At 40.4% G+C, this 20,617-nt stretch overlaps 2 protein-coding genes and 1 long non-coding RNA gene across 4 annotated transcripts in view; 2 read left to right on the forward strand and 1 right to left on the reverse strand.

Moving 5' to 3' along the window:
* The window catches only part of LOC127002923 (anion exchange protein 3-like), a 34,145-nt gene extending 32,135 nt beyond the window's left edge, over positions 1 to 2,010 (forward strand). For both annotated transcript variants that reach the window (XM_050869233.1, XM_050869234.1), the window contains one exon: positions 866 to 2,010. In XM_050869233.1, coding sequence (XP_050725190.1) covers positions 866 to 976 — 111 coding nt within the window. In that variant the 3' untranslated portion in view covers positions 977 to 2,010. The remainder of the gene's footprint in view (positions 1 to 865) is intronic.
* A 2,507-nt stretch (positions 2,011 to 4,517) lies between these two features.
* LOC127002925 (26S proteasome regulatory subunit 8) lies at positions 4,518 to 11,274 on the forward strand. Its single transcript, XM_050869235.1, has 7 exons — positions 4,518 to 4,639; positions 6,117 to 6,258; positions 6,764 to 6,987; positions 8,888 to 9,080; positions 9,483 to 9,769; positions 10,487 to 10,606; positions 10,973 to 11,274. The coding sequence occupies exons 1-7, from the start codon at positions 4,622 to 4,624 to the stop codon at positions 11,201 to 11,203; spliced, it is 1,215 nt and encodes a 404-aa protein (XP_050725192.1). The 5' UTR covers positions 4,518 to 4,621; the 3' UTR covers positions 11,204 to 11,274.
* Positions 11,275 to 11,401: 127 nt separating this feature from the next.
* On the reverse strand, positions 11,402 to 14,291 carry LOC127002926 (uncharacterized). Its single transcript, XR_007756738.1, has 2 exons — positions 11,647 to 14,291; positions 11,402 to 11,501 (listed from the first exon to the last, which is right to left on the reverse strand). It is a non-coding gene; the product is annotated as an uncharacterized LOC127002926 (long non-coding RNA).
* Positions 14,292 to 20,617: the final 6,326 nt, after the last annotated feature.

Genomic DNA, 20,617 nt, shown 5'->3' on the forward strand with positions numbered 1-20,617 from the left:
AGATTAGTTTCCGAGACTCCTTATTTTTATGAACTAGAACCAAAATACTGATTATAATGCTTGTGGTACTTTCTCACACATCTCTTTGCTCGTACCCCACAATACAGCATGGGAGGTCAATGAATCCTGACCCTGTAGTATATTGTTATCCAGTCATAAGATCATAGCCATAAGCTCCATGCATCCATTCCCTGTACTTCCCGGCAGATGTAGGTTAGCAGACAACTTTACCAAATTTGCGGTTTGTCCGAGAGCTCAGCGGACTTTATTTTACTCCATATAAAACACAAAGGAATGGAAACTATGCTAAAATTAGACTCAATATACCGTTTTTTCTTATTCTATCTGTTTATACGTGTGTAGTGTTTTTATCCCAGTGCCTGAAAGCATCATGAGTCTTTTCAAGTCCACTTTGCATACGTTCTAAGCATGGTGTGTTGAGCATAGATATAGAATTCACCGTGAAGTTAGAAAATACAAACAAATATATGCGCATAGCTGTTGATTTGCATTCATATCATGTATAAATGTTTCTCTATCTACAGTTCTTGCTACATGGCATTAGAGCAAGATATAGAATTCACCGTGAAGTTAGAAAATACAAACAAATATATGCGCATAGCTGTTGATTTGCATTCATATCATGTATAAATGTTTCTCTATCTACAGTTCTTGCTACATGGCATTAGAGCAAGATATAGAATTTATCATGAAATTAGAAAATACGAAAAATTTTGGTATTCATATCGTGTATAAATTGTACATCATCTACAGCCATCATCGTTTTCTTTTGCTGTACGTGACGCTGTTGTGAGTTTTGTCTCATGGAGGGTGTTACTGACGGAGCCTTTCTTGCCCCCCACAGCTCGACGGCACAGAGGCCTCATCCGCTGTCGCCGATCCTGATGATGAGCCTGACTTCTTTGAGGAGACTCACGGCCTGCCGACACACGTTGACCACCACCACCAGAGCTGAGCAGCCCCCCAGAGACCCCCCCACCACTCTCACATTCCTCACACTATTCCAGTTGTTGACCGGAGGCTTCGTATTTAATTTTTCTTTCACCATTCCTCAAACCTCTGTGAACAAGCTTCGGTTAATGACTCAAGCTGTCTGGGCAGGCCGGCGGCTGTGGCCGAGACGCTTGGTAGTGGTGTGGCTCCGTGCGGGAGTCTGCACAAGTCGCCGCAGCGTGCAGGTCCTCAAAGACAATGAAGGGAAAACAGCACAGCACACTTGCCTTCACACAAATGTTTTTTCTCTATAAGTATATTTTTCTGTAAGAGTCTGTGTGGTAGTATACGAAAGTCAGGCTATCTAAGAGTAGACTACTGTACGTTAAGGCAAGACTGTCAGGCATGGGTGATAGGCAATATGACTTTAGCTCCGTCCAAAAGTATTTACAGAAATTTTATTAATTGATAGAAAGTTATAAGATAGCTGTTAAGTAATTAAGTAGTTGCTCAAGTTGGCTTATGATGAAGACTAGAGTGTAAGCTGACCAGACTGTGTTGCGCTAGGCACAGTGTGATCACATCATGCCTCGGGTTGGAAGCGCCGGACGTGAGGAGCGACCTTCCCAGGGATCCGTTCGCTACCCTTTTATCAAGCTGAAGAAGAGTTTCCCTTTTTAGCGGTCATAGTTTTACCTTGATGAATTGTGGCCTTGAGGCAGCCGGCCGCCTCGCCTTCCTGCGGCAGTGAGAAGCGGTGAAAGATGAACTAGTGTTAAGTGCCAAACTGTTGCGTGCTGTTGTGTGTTGTACATACATTACATTACTGTCACTAATACTATTTAAGGTGTGAAACTGACAAACAAATTGTTGAAGGAAAATTATTTTGATACTCATCACTAATTGCCCATTCCCTGCATTTATCTGGCCACGTGTACGACGGCCCCGCGCGGGGCGCCGAACCCTCGTCCGGGGCAGCGCCCCGCGCAGCGCCGGATGGTAATGTCATGTTTTATGGTTGTATTATTTATATATAATAAAAAAAATGCAGTTTTATGCACAATAAATAATTCCCATGAATCCAATATATATTTCTGTATGTGAATGTGCACAGGAATGTGGATATTCAGTGACTGTATATAAAGTGAGTATTCTCTACTCCATTCTTATAAATATCATTATATATATATATATATATATATATATATATATATATATATATATATATATATATATATATATATATATATATATATATATATATATATATATATATATATATATATATATATATATATATATATATATATATATATATATATATATATATATATATATATATATATATATATATATATATATATATATATATATATATATATATATATATATATATATATATATATATATATATATAATTGATAATGCTCATCCCCAAATATTCATGTATATACTTATAGTGAAGCGAGAATATATATGAAGATAAACATATTATATGATAACTGTGTCTCTGTACCCTGCGCGGCGCGGCGGAGGACGGGAGGGAGGGAGGGTCTGTGTGGGCATGTAGCTGCGTGGGCTGTACCATTGCCGTCTTGATGTATTGAGGCGGCAATGGCTGTACGGGCCAAGTGTAGGTATAGGGATCACATCCATATGTCTGGCCACAGCAATCTGCTTTGAAATTTCCTTCCTCCTGTGAGCCGGGAACTCCCTCACATGAGACACCTCGATCCAAGGCCCACCTTCTGTGTTTTCGTCAGCCTTCTTTCCCACTGGACGGTAACGCTTTGCTTCCCTTCTCTCATAACTAGTGTGAGGGCCTTTACTTTGTTAGCCTGCTAAGTCTTTCCAAATATCAGTTAAGAATGTGTTTGCTGGCCTCACAATACTGATGGATGGAGAGAGAGAGAGAGAGCGAGAGAGATCGATCACACGGCACTTGCATGGGTAAGCATTCTCGGTGCTCTTAATGGAAAACGGTCTACTTTGTCCTCCATCCCCCATTTCTCTCTTCCGAGGATGGTCAAGCCTTTCTCTGTAATTTAAATCCCTCGGCCTCTGCATGTCGCTCACTGAAGCTTCGAACCCGTGGACTTCCTTGGTTCGAACGAGACGCCCAGAATTTACTCTTTATCATACTGTACTTCCTCCCACACGACCACAACGTGCAACCAAACACACGAGAAATTAATCCAGACAAGGAAAGGCCGGCGCTGGGGATCGAACCCGCGACCATCGAGGCGGGAGAGCCACTCCTTATGGGGCGTGACAAACCCTTATCCCATATACCTACTGGGCTGCCGTAAGGTAATCTATTGTCGCTACGTGTTCCCTCCAGTCACAGGCTAAAAGGTCAAAGGGATGGAGATTATATTTTAATTAGTACCGAGGTCACACACGCACCTATAGTACCGTACGTTGCCAGATTGTCGTACTCAGAGCATATTTACCTGTTTCCGACACCTAACTATTACCAAGAAACGTCAGGGTCTAAATCTTTTAACGATAATTATAAATGAGTTTCGTTATTGGAGCCCAGAATACAGTTTTAGGGGAGGAAGTCGGGAAACATATAATCGGCTGAGTACGATAATCTGGCAGCGTTGACCTATAGTGTATGACCTCCATTTGACCTTCATTAAGTTTCATTAAGAGAGGAAGAATGAAAGAGAGAAAGAAAGAAAGGAGAAAGAGAGAGGAAGAATGAAAGAGAGAAAGAAAGAAAGGAGAAAGAGAGAGGAAGAATGAAAGAGAAAAATAAAGAAAGGAGAAAGAGAGAGGAAGAATGAAAGAGAGAAATAAAGGAGAAAGAGAGAAGGAAAAAGTATATACGTATTTCTAGAGGTCAAATAGAGGGTCAATCGGGTTCTATGAGTGTTTCTTAAGGTTCACCGTGGGCTATACAGAATAATTAAAGAGGGTCACAAAACTACTCCTGGAAATGCCCACAACTACGAAAGCCTTGTCAAATATGTGTTCTTGGGCGGCGAAATGTCTTATATAACACATTTCCCATAGTGTAGGTGCGCGCTTTCCTCCGGTGCTCATCTCCGTAGCATTGACCCTGAGCTTGTGGTGAGTATATAATAAAGAAACCAATACCCCGATTAATTAAGTACCCATATTGTACCATCCGGGTTAGGCCTACCACAGAATATCCTTTCCCGAGTAGGCCTACAGATAGAGACGGACAAATAGATAGACAGATATACATACATATAGATAGATAGATAGATAGACAGACAGACATATAGATAAAAAGAGACAGATAGATAGAGAGACAGATAGATAGGAAAATAGATAGATAGACAGACAGACAGACAGATAGATAGATAGATAGATAGATAGACAGACAGACAGGCAGACAGATAGATAGATAGACAGATAGACAGATAGAGAGAGAGACAGACAGACAGATAGATACATATACATAGTTAGATATAGACAGATAGATATTTCGCCTTTAGTCAGCTTGTATAAAACATCGACCTGCTAGCTTAGAGCAATTTAGAAAGTTGCTAATAACTAAGAAAACCGTAACTAATTTCTTATACAAAAGAATAGTAGAAGTTCAATGTTGAAATAATGTACCAAAACTAATATACCTATACTTTGTGAGGTATTGAAGACCACACCAAGTCGACGGTCGGCAGTGACATTCAACATGGGGGTCCCAGAGAAGGTAAACAAATCATGCTCTCGTATTTTCTTTATTTTCATGGTTCCTCTTATATTTTTAGGGGTTATTATATTTTTAGAGTATTTGTGGTGTTAATTAGAGTATATACCGTGAAGGAGTCGTTAATTAAGAGTGTATGAAGACGGGATAATGGAAGTAAAACCGAACAAATTATTTTCATGGTTTCTCTTATATTTTTAGAGGTTATTATGTTCTTAGAGTATTTATAGAGTTAATTAGAGTTTAAAACGTGAAGGAATGGTTAATTAAGAGTATATGAAGACAGAATAATGGAAGTAAAATCAAACAAGCTATTTTCATGGTTTCTCTGATATTTTTAGAGGTTATTATGTTTTTGGAGTATTTGTGGTGTTAATTAGAGTATATACCGTGAAGGAATGGTTAATTAAGAGTGTATGAAGACGGGATAATGGAAGTAAAACCGAACAAATTATTTTCATGGTTTCTCTTATATTTTTAGAGGTTATTATGTTCTTAGAGTACTTGTAGAGTTAATTAGAGTTAAAACGTGAAGGAATGGTTAATTAAGAGTATATGAATATGGAATAATGGCAAGATTCTCCGGTCTCAGTATTTCGTTACCTACCTTACGAAACATCACTTCCCTTCATATATCTTTTCCACAATCGTTCAACAATCATGGAAACGCTTTCAAAATCCAATTCGAGGACTATTGTTGAAAATAAGGGATTATATTCACGAAAGCGTAGCCTCCTCTGGCAGCCGGTGTTGCGAGAAATACCTCCTCGCAGAAATAAGTCGCATATGTGTGCTGTTAGATCATAAAGTTCGGTTGGCGTAGTTTATTTAAGCTTCCCCGCCTAAAACCCCCGATTTCCCACGGATCCCCCAAGTTAAATCTCTCCGCGGGCTATTTTCTTATGTTCTTCTTATGTTATTATTTTGCGGCTGCGGTGGTGGGCCCAAAAAAGACATTGAAAAGAGGCATAACTCGAAACGTAGACATTTGCGACGGAAATGAGGTACAAAATCGTGTAATTCACTAAATCTATCACCAGAAAAACATGAACCAGGTCAGAAAATCGTTGGTTGGGTGAAACGGTAAATTGTCCATGTTTTCCTTTCCCAGTCTGTTTTTTCTACATACAGTTTTTCCCTTCATATATGGTATCTTTTATTTCTTCCACTTACTGTCCAACCTCCCAGAAATCAATAGGAAAGAGCATCAAGATCAAAACAAGTAACCCAACCACATAAACATATACCAGTTTCACCTACTTTTTACATTATATATCATTTACTTCTTCTTTTGAGCTGTAACGTCTTGTATTGCTTCTTGGGTCCTCCTCCTTTCAGTCCTCTCTTCTGTTTATTCACGCACTTTGCTTCTCAATGGTACTCTTTAACTTAACGTTCCTCCCTTCAATGCACTATCGCACTATACTCATTGTTTTTTGCTTGAATCACTTATTGTCTATTTCTGTGTTTTTCCTTGCAGATGGACGTGATCGAGAGCAAGAAAGGGGAGGGCTACAAGCCGTACTACACCCACAAAATTGAAAACCTGCAAGTCATTATATCAGAGAAAATGCAAGATCTGAGACGACTCCAAGCACAGCGGAATGAACTCAATGCCAAAGGTGAGTTAGGTTATTTAATCACTTATCTATATATCTTTTTTTTTTTTATTGCCGTTCTTTTATGTCTTTGTTTTTATATATTTACTCATAAGTCTCAAAGGTGTGTGGCAGAGATGAGCACTGAGGCAATGTGTACCTATAGCATATGCCCCCAACTTTACTATTATTTATTTACTTAGTTTTTCCTCTTACTTTTTCGTCACATCTCGACACACATGAGAAATTCATCTATTCGTAATGAAATCTTTTTCCTATTAACCTGCCCGGGAGATGGATTCCAACCCATGCCCTTGAGACTTAGGGAGACACACTAGCATTGAGCCAAAGGATACCAGACAACCCAAGGGAGTTCATATCCTCGTCTCACACCATTATAAAGACAGATACTGAACAAGGAGGTGGATAGCAAAGTAAGGAGAAAGAGGAGGAAAAAAAGGACAAAAAACAACACTTCCGCTACCATATTTCCTCTGCCACAACCACTAACTCCACCTTGCTCCCACAGTACGTCTGCTGCGCGAGGAACTTCAGCTGCTGCAGGAACAAGGGTCGTACGTCGGGGAGGTGGTGAAGCCCATGGACAAAAAGAAGGTGCTGGTCAAGGTTCACCCCGAGGGAAAGTTCGTCGTTGACCTCGATAAGAACATTGACATCAACCAGGTGACGGCCAACGCAAGAGTGGCGCTGCGTAACGACTCCTACACACTGCACAAGATTCTGCCCAACAAGGTGTGTGTCCGAACGGGAGATATTTAGTGATTGTTTTGTTATATTATTTCTACTTCTATTTGATTAACATGAACTCCTTTTTCTTCGTTTTCTTGTTCTCCTTCTTCTTCTACTTCTTTTTCTTACTTTTTTTTAATTAGTTAGTCAGTTAGTTTTTAATGGTAAAGGAATCAACTCAGGGGTAAAGATATGAACCAGAAAATCAAAAAGCCTGCCAAGTTCTGCCCCTGTAAAGAGAATATGAATGAGAGATTAACCCGTCCACTGCGAATGTCACGTATTTGGCCTTCACTGGTAGCCTGGTAACATACACTCCCAGGTCTTTCTCTGCCTCTGTGTTGGATAGTGGAGTGTTCCTCATGTTGTATTGGTATGCTGGATATCCCTTCACTGGTAGCCTGATAACATACACTCCCAGGTCTTTCTCTGCCTCTGTGGTGGATAGTGGAGTGTTTCCCATGTTGTATTGGTGTGCTGGATATCCCTTCACTGGTAGCCTGATAACATACACTCCCAGGTCTTTCTCTGCCTCTGTGTTGGATAGTGGAGTGTTTCCCATGTGGTATTGGTATGCTGCATATCCCTTCACTGGTAGCCTGATAACATACACTCCCAGGTCTTTCTCTGCCTCTGTGGTGGATAGTGGAGTGTTTCCCATGTTGTATTGGTGTGCTGGATATCCCTTCACTGGTAGCCTGATAACATACACTCCCAGGTCTTTCTCTGCCTCTGTGTTGGATAGTGGAGTGTTTCCCATGTGGTATTGGTATGCTGGATATCCCTTCACTGGTAGCCTGATAACATACACTCCCAGGTCTTTCTCTGCCTCTGTGGTGGATAGTGGAGTGTTCCTCATGTTGTATTGGTGTGCTGGATATCCCTTCACTGGTAGCCTGATAACATACACTCCTAGGTCTTTCTCTGCCTCTGTGGTAGATAGTGGAGTGTTTCCCATGTGGTATTGATATGCTGGATATCCCTTCACTGGTAGCCTGATAACATACACTCCCAGGTCTTTCTCTGCCTCTGTGGTAGATAGTGGAGTGTTTCCCATGTTGTATTTGTACGCTGGATATCCCCTCCCAAGGTGCAGGACTTTACATTTTTCTTCATTGAATTGTAACAGACACTTTTTGTTCCATTCCTGTAGCTTGGTGATGTCTTCTTGTAGGAAATCTGCAGTCTAGGGGTTAAAAAGAAAGGGTCAGATTTGTATGGAAGGATATCCTGATACTGTAAATTTTAAGTTGTTCTATATATCTCTTTCACTGACCGTGTTTTTTTATATATATGGTTATTATTATTTACTATTTTTATTATTTTATTATTGTTGATGTTGCCGAGGTACCATGAAATCTTGTAACGTTTAGAAATTATCCCTTGAAAGTATGTTATCAATCGTCACAGCTGATAGAATTTAGCCTTCATAATATAACCCTTTCGCTGTTACACTCACACTAACTCTCATACATATTTTCATTGTCTTTCTCTGTTTTCTTTGTTTACTTTTCATTCCATTCATTACTTCCTCTTATACATGCTTTCATAACTGTCCTTACTTTCTTTCCTTTCTCTCATACTTCATATCATTACTTTTTCATACAAACTTTGATTTCTTTCTCTCATACATCCTTTCCTTCCGTTCTCCATCCCATCCGGTCACACCATATCCTCACATTCCACAACCTCCACTAACAACCTACCACATCCCTCACCTTCCACAACCTCCACTAACTAACCTACCACATCCCTCACCTTCCACAACCTCCACTAACTTACCTACCACAACCTCACCTTCCACAACCTCCACTAACTATCCTACCACAACTTCCACTAACTAACAACCAACTGCATCCCTAACATTCCACAACCTCCACTAACTGACCTCCACTTCTAACAGGTCGATCCACTGGTGTCTCTCATGATGGTGGAGAAGGTCCCGGACTCCACTTACGAGATGGTAGGCGGCCTCGACAAGCAGATCAAGGAGATTAAGGAGGTGATCGAGCTGCCCGTCAAGCACCCCGAGCTGTTTGACGCCCTGGGTATTGCGCAGCCCAAGGGAGTGTTGCTGTACGGGCCACCGGGAACAGGTTAGTTTGGGGTCTGGTGGGAACTTTTTTTTATCTTCTACTTTTTCTTTCTTTTTTTCTTGTTTTTGTATTTTTTTTGTTCTTGTTTTTTGTTTTCTTCTTTTCTTTTTCTCTTCTTGTTGTTGTTCTTTCTCTTCTTTGTTTTTTTTATCTAATTCTTCTTCTCCTTCTTCTTCCTTTTATTTTAACGTGAACTTCTTTTTCTTCTTCTTCTTCCTCTTCCTCTTCTCCTTTTCCTTCTTCCTTTTTTAATTTAACATGAGCTTCTTTATCTTCTTCCTCTTTTTATTAAACACAAACTTCTTCTTTTTCTTTCCCTTCTTTTTCATCCACCAAAAAAAAGAATAAATAAAAACAATATTAGATTCATATTTACATTTGTTCGTTCATCCGTGCTTCCAGGCAAGACGCTGCTGGCCCGAGCCGTGGCCCATCACACTGACTGCACCTTCATCCGCGTGTCGGGCTCCGAGCTGGTGCAGAAGTTCATTGGCGAGGGGTCGAGGATGGTGCGGGAGCTCTTCGTCATGGCCAGGGAACACGCGCCTTCCATCATCTTCATGGACGAGATTGACTCCATCGGATCGTCGCGTATTGAGTCAGGCAGCGGCGGAGACTCTGAAGTACAGCGCACCATGTTGGAGCTTCTCAATCAGCTGGACGGGTTTGAGGCCACCAAGAATATTAAGGTGAGGGGTGGTTTATTTTTTTTTTGTTGTTGTTGTTGTTGTTGTGAGAGATGAAACAGGTGGTGAGGGAGGAGATGGATTGTATAATTTCCGGGAATTTTTCACTATAGGTCTTGACGCAGAAAATTCATATATGCTTCCTTACTAATGAGACTATAAAACAAAGTGAGGTCATTCTTTGTTGATTTATACCATAAGGTGCTGGCTATCATGTGTTTGAAGATACCCTAAACTTAACCTAACCTAACCTAACAAAACCCTAAACAGTTTTTATAGGTCTTGACTCAGGAAATTCATATATGCTTCCTTACTAATGAGACTTTCTATACAACAAAGTGAGGCATTCTTTGTTGATTTATACCATAAGGTTCTGGCTATCATGTATTTGAAGATACCCTAAACTTACTACCTAACAAAACCCTAAACAGAAAATTCATATATGCTTCCTTACTAATGAGACTTTCTATACAACAAAGTGAGGTCATTCTTTGTTGATTTATACCATAAGGTGCTGGCTATCATGTGTTTGAAGATACCCTTAACTTAACCTAACCTAACAAAAGCACAATAACCTCTTTTGTGGCCTTGGGAAATACTTGTTTGTGTGACCCGACAGCATCTTAAAATACGGACTGTCAAGAGAAAGATACACAATACACAAGGCTGCCGCTGACCCCTAAGGTTGCTAACGGTTGGTATTTTGACCCTCCCTCGCAGGTCATCATGGCGACCAACCGTATCGACATCCTTGACCCTGCTCTGCTGCGCCCCGGGCGAATTGATAGGAAGATTGAGTTCCCCGCGCCCAATGAAGAGGCCAGGCTGGATATTTTGAAGGCAAGTAGAAGTGGATGAAATGTTTTGAAATTCTTTGTTGATTGATTTTTAGTTAGTCTTATTTATTTATTTATTTTTTGGATATTCAGAAAAGTAGAAACGGATAATCTATTTCTTCATTCTATTTCTTGCTTTTGATTTTTTTTATTAATTTTTCATCTACCTTTTTTTTTTATTTTATTTTTCACTTTATTATTTGTTAATTTACATTTTTTTCTTTTTGCGTGTGTGTGTGTGTGTGTGTGTGTGTATTTTGTCATTCCCTACTTCTCTCTTGGCTCTCTCCAATTTCGACGTGGAAGAAAAAAAAGAAAAGAAAGGCAAGTCATATGGCGAATCTAATACTTCCGCGTCTTCCATTTCCAGATTCACTCGCGCAAGATGAACCTGACTCGAGGGATCAACCTTCGGAAGATCGCCGAGATGATGCCGGGAGCCTCGGGGGCGGAGGTCAAGGGCGTGTGCACCGAGGCCGGCATGTACGCCCTGAGGGAGCGCCGCGTACACGTCACCCAAGAGGATTTCGAGATGGCGGTCGCGAAGGTTATGCAGAAGGACAGCGAGAAGAACATGTCCGTCAAGAAGCTCTGGAAGTAAAGGAGGATAGGCGGATAGGTAGGGTACTTGTATTTCCTGTAGGTCTAATTTTTAAACATATTGGCACCTCACGTCCCCTGTTTGAATAGCCTCTCGTGGATGTTCCTGGGCTTTTCATGGACTGCTTTGTGATGCGGGTGGTAGTTTTACATGACCTCTGCGCCATGAATCAGGAAAGTCACCCATGAAAACCCGCCAAATCTTATCGGTACCTCACGTCCCCTGTTTGAATAGCCTCACGTGGATGTTCCTGGTGTTTTCATGGACTTTCGTGACGCTGGTGATAGTTTTACATGACCTCTGCGCCATGAATCAGGAAACTCACCCACGAAAACCCGTCAAATCTTATCGGTACCTCACATCCCCTGTTTGAATAGCCTCTCGTTGGAGCTGCTGGGCTTTTCATGGACTATTTTGTGATGCTGGTGGTAGTTTTACATGACCTCTGCGCCATGAATCAGGAAACTCACCCACGAAAACCCGCCAAAACTAAGATCGACGCAAGCCTCCCTTCATACCGTACCTCGTCTCTAACCCCTCCCTTCATATACCACTCCTCCCCATCACCGTCTGAAACCATCCCTTACGTAACCTCCCTCACCTTCAACCCTTTCACTGTTACTCTTCTCTGTGGCCTTGGAAACTTGCCGTAATGGGTGCTTGATATGTTTAAGAAGATGGACCTTAGTCAGACGCAGATATGAAGTCCATTTGGGTGTGGTTTGCGTCTCCTCACAGCGTTGCCACATCACTTTGTACAACCCTCTCGTATGTTAGCTATTTGATATTTGATGATGATGATGATTTGGGTGTGGTTCGAGTCTCCTCACAGCGTTGCCACGTCACCCTATGTACAACCCTCTCATATGTCAGTTATTTACTATTTGATATCGTGTATTTATTCTGTATACATTAAATAAGGGTATACAGGGGTTTGAATGTATCGCTTCTTAGAATAATATAGCAACGACTTGTATAAATTCCATAACACGTGACATTAATTGACCCCTCTTTCGGCCACCTCTTTTGATTCTTTTTAGGAGCAGCGAGTAGTGGGCTTTTTTGTGCCCTTGAGTTGTCTCCTTTGTAAAAAAAAAAAAATGCTTTCTGAGGTGAGCGATCAAGGACAGCATATCACTTCCTAACCTAACCTCCACGCTCAATGACAGCTATTTCCGTATTCTTAAACATCTCGGCACCTCATTTTGCTTGTATGAAGACCCTCTCGTGGAATTGGTATGATAATCGTGGTTTCTGAAAGTTTAGGTCTTTAGAAGTTCATGGATTGGCATAAGTCTTTCAGCAATTGGAATTCTGATCGTGGTTTCTAGAAGTCTGGGTCTTTAGAAGTTCATGGATTGGCATAAGTCTTTCAGTAATTGGAATTCTGATCGTGGTTTCTAGAAGTCTGGGTCTTTAGAAGTTCATGGATTGGCATAAGTCTTTCAGTAATTGGAATTCTGATCATGGTTTCTAGAAGTCTGGGTCTTTAGAAGTTCATGGATTGGCGTAAGTCTTTCAGCAATTGGAATTCTGATCGCGGTTTCTAGAAGTCTGGGTCTTTAGAAGTTCATGGATTGGCATAAGTCTTTCAGCAATCGGAATTCTGATCGCGGTTTCTAGAAGTCTGGGTCTTTAGAAGTTCGTGGATTGGCATAAGTCTTTCAGCAATTGGAATTCTGATCGCGGTTTCTAGAAGTCTGGGTCTTTAGAAGTTCATGGATTGGCATAAGTCTTTCAGCAATCGGAATTCTGATCGCGGTTTCTAGAAGTCTGGGTCTTTAGAAGTTCATGGATTGGCGTAAGTCTTTCAGTAATTGGAATTCTGATCGTGGTTTCTAGAAGTTTGGGTCTTTAGAAGTTCAGGAAATTGCCAGAGTTTTCACGGACTGTTTGACGATTCTGGTGATAGTTTAACCCAACTTCTGCACCCTGAACGGAAAACTTACCCATGAAGACCTGATTAATCTTCTCTGTGGCTTTGGGAAATAGTCTTAAGGGGAGACCGATACGTTTAGATTATGGACCTTACTCTGAGGGCTAGGTTAGGCAGCGCTGTAGCCAGGGGACTTCTCGACCACGCCCCACCCAACTAGATTTCATAACTGAGTCTGTCTATAGTGCATGTATCGCGTCTTCAACCGTTGCTCAACATCTGATGGGAAGTGTAATGTTATGTGTGCCAGGAAATCAGATTTTTATAATATGCTAAATTATCTCTCAAGAGTTGTGTATTAGCATGACTAGTTAACAAAAGGACAGTAAATTTCTTATAAAAAGCTCACCTACTCTGTTTCATTCACTGGTTATAGATGGTTAAGGATTGGTTACTGGTATTGGGAGAGGTTCTGAATTCATCTTGGTAATTCAGATCTCTTTGTCTTGTTTCATTGACTGGTTATAGATGGTTAAGGATTGGTTACTGGTATTGGGGAGGTTCTGAATTCATCTTGGTAATTCAGATCTCTTTGTCTTGTTTCATTGACTGGTTATAGATGGTTAAGGATTGGTTACTGGTATTGGGAGAGGTTCTGAATTCATCTTGGTAATTCAGATCTCTTTGTCTTGTTTCGTTGACTGGTTATAGATGGTTAACCCGTCCACTGCGATTGACACGGATTTCGCTTTCACTGGTAGCCTGGTAACATAGAGTCCCAGGTCATTCTCTGCCTCTGTGGTGGATAGTGGAGTGTTTCCCATGTGGTATTGGTAAGCTGGATATCCCCTCCCAAGGTGCATGACTTCACATTTTTCTTCATTGAATTGTAGCAGCCACTTTTTCGCTCCATTCCTGTAGCTTGGTGACATCATCTTGTAGGAAATCCACGGTCAAGGGGTTACAGATTGGGTTTTGGTACTTGAGATTATGAACTAAGCAGTGTGCAGTGCCTTGAGAGCCATCACCAGAGCCTCCAGTGACCTCACCTGTGTCATGGGCAGAATAAGGTCAGTGCCACTTAATCCCAAGATGCCCCACAATGACCAACTCTGCCTAATACCCAGTCTATCAAGGTGAGTGACCCTGTTTTCCGCTAAAGCAAGGTTGGGTATCATAAGGACCATGTCAGTATTATACACAAAAATTATATACATCATCATTTTAAACTCTTGTATCATGGTAGCCATTTCTCTTTTAGTTGGTAGTAGTAGTAGTAGTAGTAGTAGTAGTAGGAAGAGGACCAGGAGGAGGAGGAGGAGGAGGAGGTAAAAGGTAGAGGACAATTTTGCCAGCCATGTTGCACTCCCAATTTCATCCATGTTGCACTCACAATCTCATCAATGTTGCACTCACAATTTCATCCATGTTGCACTCACAATCTCACCCATGTTGCACTCACAATCTCATCCATGTTGCACTCACAATCTCATCAATGTTGCACTCACAATTTCACCCATGTTGCACTCACAATCTCACCCATGTTGCACTCACAATCTCATCCATGTTGCACTCACAATTTCATCCATGTTGCACTCACAATCTCACCCATGTTGCACTCACAATCTCACCCATGTTGCACTCACAATCTCATCCATGTTGCACTCACAATCTCACCCATGTTGCACTCCCAATTTCATCCATGTTGCACTCCCAATTTCATCCATGTTGCACTCCCAATTTCATCCATGTTGCACTCACAATTTCACCCATGTTGCACTCCCAATTTCACCCATGTTGCACTCCCAATTTCATCCATGTTGCACTCCCAATTTCATCCATGTTGCACTCCCAATTTCATCCATGTTGCACTCCCAATTTCATCCATGTTGCACTCCCAATTTCACCCATGTTGCACTCACAATTTCATCCATGTTGCACTCCCAATTTCATCCATGTTGCACTCCCAATTTCACCCATGTTGCACTCCCAATTTCATCCATGTTGCACTCCCAATTTCACCCATGTTGCACTCCCAATTTCACCCATGTTGCACTCCCAATTTCACCCATGTTGCACTCCCAATTTCACCCATGTTGCACTCCCAATTTCACCCATGTTGCACTCCCAATTTCACCCATGTTGCACTCCCAATTTCACCCATGTTGCACTCCCAATTTCATCCATGTTGCACTCCCAATTTCACCCATGTTGCACTCCCAATTTCACCCATGTTGCACTCCCAATTTCATCCATGTTGCACTCCCAATTTCACCCATGTTGCACTCACAATTTCACCCATGTTGCACTCCCAATTTCATCCATGTTGCACTCCCAATTTCACCCATGTTGCACTCACAATTTCATCCATGTTGCACTCACAATTTCACCCATGTTGCACTCCCAATTTCATCCATGTTGCACTCACAATTTCATCCATGTTGCACTCACAATTTCACCCATGTTGCACTCCCAATTTCACCCATGTTGCACTCACAATTTCATCCATGTTGCACTCCCAATTTCACCCATGTTGCACTCCCAATTTCACCCATGTTGCACTCCCAATTTCACCCATGTTGCACTCCCAATTTCACCCATGTTGCACTCACAATTTCATCCATGTTGCACTCACAATTTCATCCATGTTGCACTCACAATTTCACCCATGTTGCACTCACAATTTCACCCATGTTGCACTCACAATTTCATCCATGTTGCACTCACAATTTCACCCATGTTGCACTCACAATTTCACCCATGTTGCACTCCCAATTTCACCCATGTTGCACTCACAATTTCACCCATGTTGCACTCACAATTTCACCCATGTTGCACTCCCAATTTCACCCATGTTGCACTCACAATTTCATCCATGTTGCACTCACAATTTCACCCATGTTGCACTCCCAATTTCACCCATGTTGCACTCACAATTTCATCCATGTTGCACTCACAATTTCATCCATGTTGCACTCACAATTTCACCCATGTTGCACTCCCAATTTCACCCATGTTGCACTCACAATTTCACCCATGTTGCACTCCCAATTTCACCCATGTTGCACTCACAATTTCATCCATGTTGCACTCCCAATTTCATCCATGTTGCACTCACAATTTCACCCATGTTGCACTCACAATTTCATCCATGTTGCACTCCCAATTTCACCCATGTTGCACTCACAATTTCATCCATGTTGCACTCCCAATTTCATCCATGTTGCACTCACAATTTCACCCATGTTGCACTCACAATTTCACCCATGTTGCACTCACAATTTCATCCATGTTGCACTCCCAATTTCACCCATGTTGCACTCACAATTTCATCCATGTTGCACTCACAATTTCATCCATGTTGCACTCACAATTTCACCCATGTTGCACTCACAATTTCATCCATGTTGCACTCACAATTTCATCCATGTTGCACTCACAATTTCATCCATGTTGCACTCACAATTTCATCCATGTTGCACTCACAATTTCATCCATGTTGCACTCACAATTTCATCCATGTTGCACTCACAATTTCATCCATGTTGCACTCACAATTTCATCCATGTTGCACTCACAATTTCATCCATGTTGCACTCCCAATTTCATCCATGTTGCACTCACAATTTCATCCATGTTGCACTCACAATTTCATCCATGTTGCACTCACAATTTCATCCATGTTGCACTCAATCTCATCCATGTTGCACTCCCAATTTCATCCATGTTGCACTCACAATTTCATCCATGTTGCACTCAATCTCATCCATGTTGCACTCCCAATTTCATCCATGTTGCACTCACAATTTCATCCATGTTGCACTCACAATTTCATCCATGTTGCACTCACAATTTCATCCATGTTGCACTCAATCTCATCCATGTTGCACTCCCAATCTCATCCATGTTACACTCACAATCTCATCCATGTTGCAATACCAATTTCATCCATGTTGCAATACCAATTTCATCCATGTTGCAATACCAATTTCATCCATGTTGCAATGCCAATTTCATCCATGTTGCAATACCAATTTCATCCATGTTGCAATACCAATTTCATCCATGTTGCAATACCAATTTCATTCATGTTGCAATACCAATTTCATTCATGTTGCAATACCAATTTCATCCATGTTGCAATACCAATTTCATCCATGTTGCAATGCCAATTTCATCCATGTTGCAATACCAATTTCATCCATGTTGCAATACCAATTTCATCCATGTTGCAATACCAATTTCATCCATGTTGCAATACCAATTTCATTCATGTTGCAATACCAATTTCATCCATGTTGCAATACCAATTTCACCCATGTTGCACTCCCAATTTCATCCATGTTGCACTCACAATTTCACCCATGTTGCACTCACAATTTCACCCATGTTGCACTCCCAATTTCATCCATGTTGCACTCATAATTTCACCCATGTTGCAATACCAATTTCACCCATGTTGCACTCCACTTCGCTCGCCACCCTTTCCCACACCACATGAGCCTATAATGCCCTCTGCCCCCCCCCCCTCCCCCCCAAAAAAAAGCCAAAATTACGGGCCTGCAAGAGGTAGGCCTTTTTCACGGTTAACTAGTGGGGGAATTTTTTCTTTATAAATAAGCACTTTTAGGGGCATTTTGAGGCTGTTATAGGGAACAAATTGAATGACAAGCAAGGAATGTTAGAGAATATATGACCTCTTAACTAGTAGGGGAATTTTTCTTTATAAATAAGCACTTTTAGGGGTATTTTGAGGCTTTTATAGGGAACAAATTGAATGATAAGCAAGGAATGTTAGAGAATATAATATTATGACCTCTTGACTAGTGGGGGAATTTTTCTTTATAAATAAGCACTTTTAGGGGCATTTTGAGGCCGCTATAGGGAACAAATTGAATGATAAGCAAGGAATGTTAGAGAATATATGACCTCTTGACTAGTGGGTGAATTTTTCTTTATAAATAAGCACTTTTAGGGGCATTTTGAGGCTGTTATAGGGAACAAATTGAATGATAAGCAAGGAATGTTAGAGAATATATGACCTCTTAACTAGTGGGGGAATTTTTCTTTATAAATAAGCACTTTTAGGGGCATTTTGAGGCCGCTATAGGGAACAAATTGAATGATAAGCAAGGAATGTTAGAGAATATATGACCTCTTAACTAGTGGGGGAATTTTTCTTTATAAATAAGCACTTTTAGGGGCATTTTGAGGCCGCTATAGGGAACAAATTGAATGATAAGCAAGGAATGTTAGAGAATATATGACCTCTTGACTAGTAGGGGAATTTTTCTTTATAAATAAGCACTTTTAGGGGTACCTACTTTGAGGCTGTTATAGGGAACAAATTGAATGATAAGCAAGGAATGTTAGAGAATATATGACCTCTTAACTAGTAGGGGAATTTTTCTTTATAAATAAGCACTTTTAGGGGTATTTTGAGGCTGTTATAGGGAACAAATTAATGGGGAGGGGTCATAGTCGCCCTAGCCCCCCCTACCCCCCCCCCCCTGAAATTATACGTTCGCTGTCTTGGCCTGACGCATAAGACACACATCCGCCTCGCGTGTCAAGGTCCCAGGTTCGATTCCCGGGTGAGTCTTGCAAGAAAATACCTATAATTATCGTTTTCTTATGTGTTTGAAGTGATATCCCTCCCCTCCCCGGCCCTTATATGATTCACAAGTAGGTACAGTTACGAGAGGGAGTGTTTTAACTTTAGGCTACAGCGATAAGGTCAAAGGAGAGATATAATGTAATAGAAAAAGAAAGGTCCGTTGAGTCATGCCTTATCAGGGAATGTATATATGCTTGTAATCTATTTATCTTTCCATCTTTGTTTCATTCTTTTTCTTCGTCATCCTTATCAATCAATCAATCAATCATCATATAATCTTTCTATCTATCTTTCGTTCTTTCATTCTTCATCAATATCAATCTTTCTTTCTTTTCTTCGTTTTCTTCGTCATCCTTTTCATCACCATATAATCTTTCTATCTATCTTTCGCTCTTTCATTCTTCATCAATATCTCAATCTTTCCTTCTTTCTTCGTTTTCTTCATCATCCTTTTCATCACCATATAATCTTTCTATCTATCTTTCGCTCTTTCATTCTTCATCAATATCTCAATCTTTCCTTCTTTCTTTTCTTCGTTTTCTTCGTCATCCTTTTCATCACCATATAATCTTTCTATCTATCTTTCGTTCTTTCATTCTTCATCAATATCTCAATCTTTCTTTCTTTTCTTCGTTTTCTTCATCATCCTTTTCGTCATCATTATCATATCTTCTTCTACTTAATCATCATCTTCCTCTTCTTCTTCTTCTTTCTTCTTATTCTTCTTCTATTAAATTAAGTCTCCTTGGTTACGATAGGTAGTACAGGTGACCTCGTATCATTTATTTAAACATACCTATATCATTAACATACCTTACGTTCCTTGTTGTTTACCTGCAACAATAAACTATCAATCAATCAATTGTTTTTACCTGATGGAGATGAATTATGTCTATTGATTAGGGTACTTATATGCTGACATAGTGAAATATCAATACTGCCTGGGGATTGAGATGGCATGTTCCTCCCTTCTCCTTTCTTGATAACCTGCAACGATAAACTATCAATCAATCAATCAATTAAATAAACGATATGGCCGTAAGTGTCGTGTTTGATTAAATAAACGATGGACGCGTCGTGTAAGGGTTAATCTATCCATATGTCTATCTACCTATCTATCCATAGCTATGTATATTGATCAGGGTTATTCGAACTATCAAAATAACAAGGATCTAAACTGAAGGAAATAGTTTAGAAGGAATTACACAAGAGCTTGTAATATGGGTGAAAGGGAACTTGTAGAAAACTAATATATTTTACGTAGCCTAACATGATCGATCGTAGGGAAGAAGTTTAATTAATACATGTGATAGAATACATACAGATAACATGGTAGCTAGATATACATACATACATTCACTATAGTAGTACATATACATAGCCCACATATACACACATTACATACACATATTACAATGAAAGGAAAAGGCTCTCAGATACACCAAAGCCCCCATAACCGAAAACAATACCAATAATGCATATAAAAAAAACGTACAAAATTTTAATATATATTGCAACACATTACATAATTACCCGGCCTATACTCTTTTAATCTGTTTATCTCCTTTATTCTCTAGTTCTGTCGGCGGCTTGGTGAACTATATAGGAACTGTATTTCATTTCCTGTCCTTCCTATAAATATGCCATTGTTTCTGATAATAGTAATAATAATGATAAGTGTACGATAATATGAGTTGCCAGAATTCTCTATTTTTTTTTTCCTTTTTATTCTCTTTATCCCTAATTCCCTGTGTCTTATGGGGCTACAGACTTTGTGAACTATAGTATTCCTTCTTTTCAGGTTCTATTCATCGTCATATATTTAATGATAACAACAATAAAAAGGATAATTGAGGTATACGATAACATGGGTTGCCAGAATATTCTACTCACTTCCATATTGTGTGTGTTGGGTCTTCCC

This window comes from Eriocheir sinensis, chromosome 24, assembly GCF_024679095.1.
Source record: "Eriocheir sinensis breed Jianghai 21 chromosome 24, ASM2467909v1, whole genome shotgun sequence".
In the NCBI taxonomy this organism is placed as follows: Eukaryota; Metazoa; Arthropoda; class Malacostraca; order Decapoda; family Varunidae; genus Eriocheir; species Eriocheir sinensis.

What these genes read in the sequence shown, in the direction of transcription:
- LOC127002925 (XM_050869235.1), top strand. An exon ending in GTACGGGCCACCGGGAACAG is followed by an intron (nt 9,081 to 9,482) that starts GTTAGTTTGGGG and finishes CCGTGCTTCCAG; the next exon opens with GCAAGACGCTGCTGGCCCGA. An exon ending in AGGCCACCAAGAATATTAAG is followed by an intron (nt 9,770 to 10,486) that starts GTGAGGGGTGGT and finishes CCTCCCTCGCAG; the next exon opens with GTCATCATGGCGACCAACCG.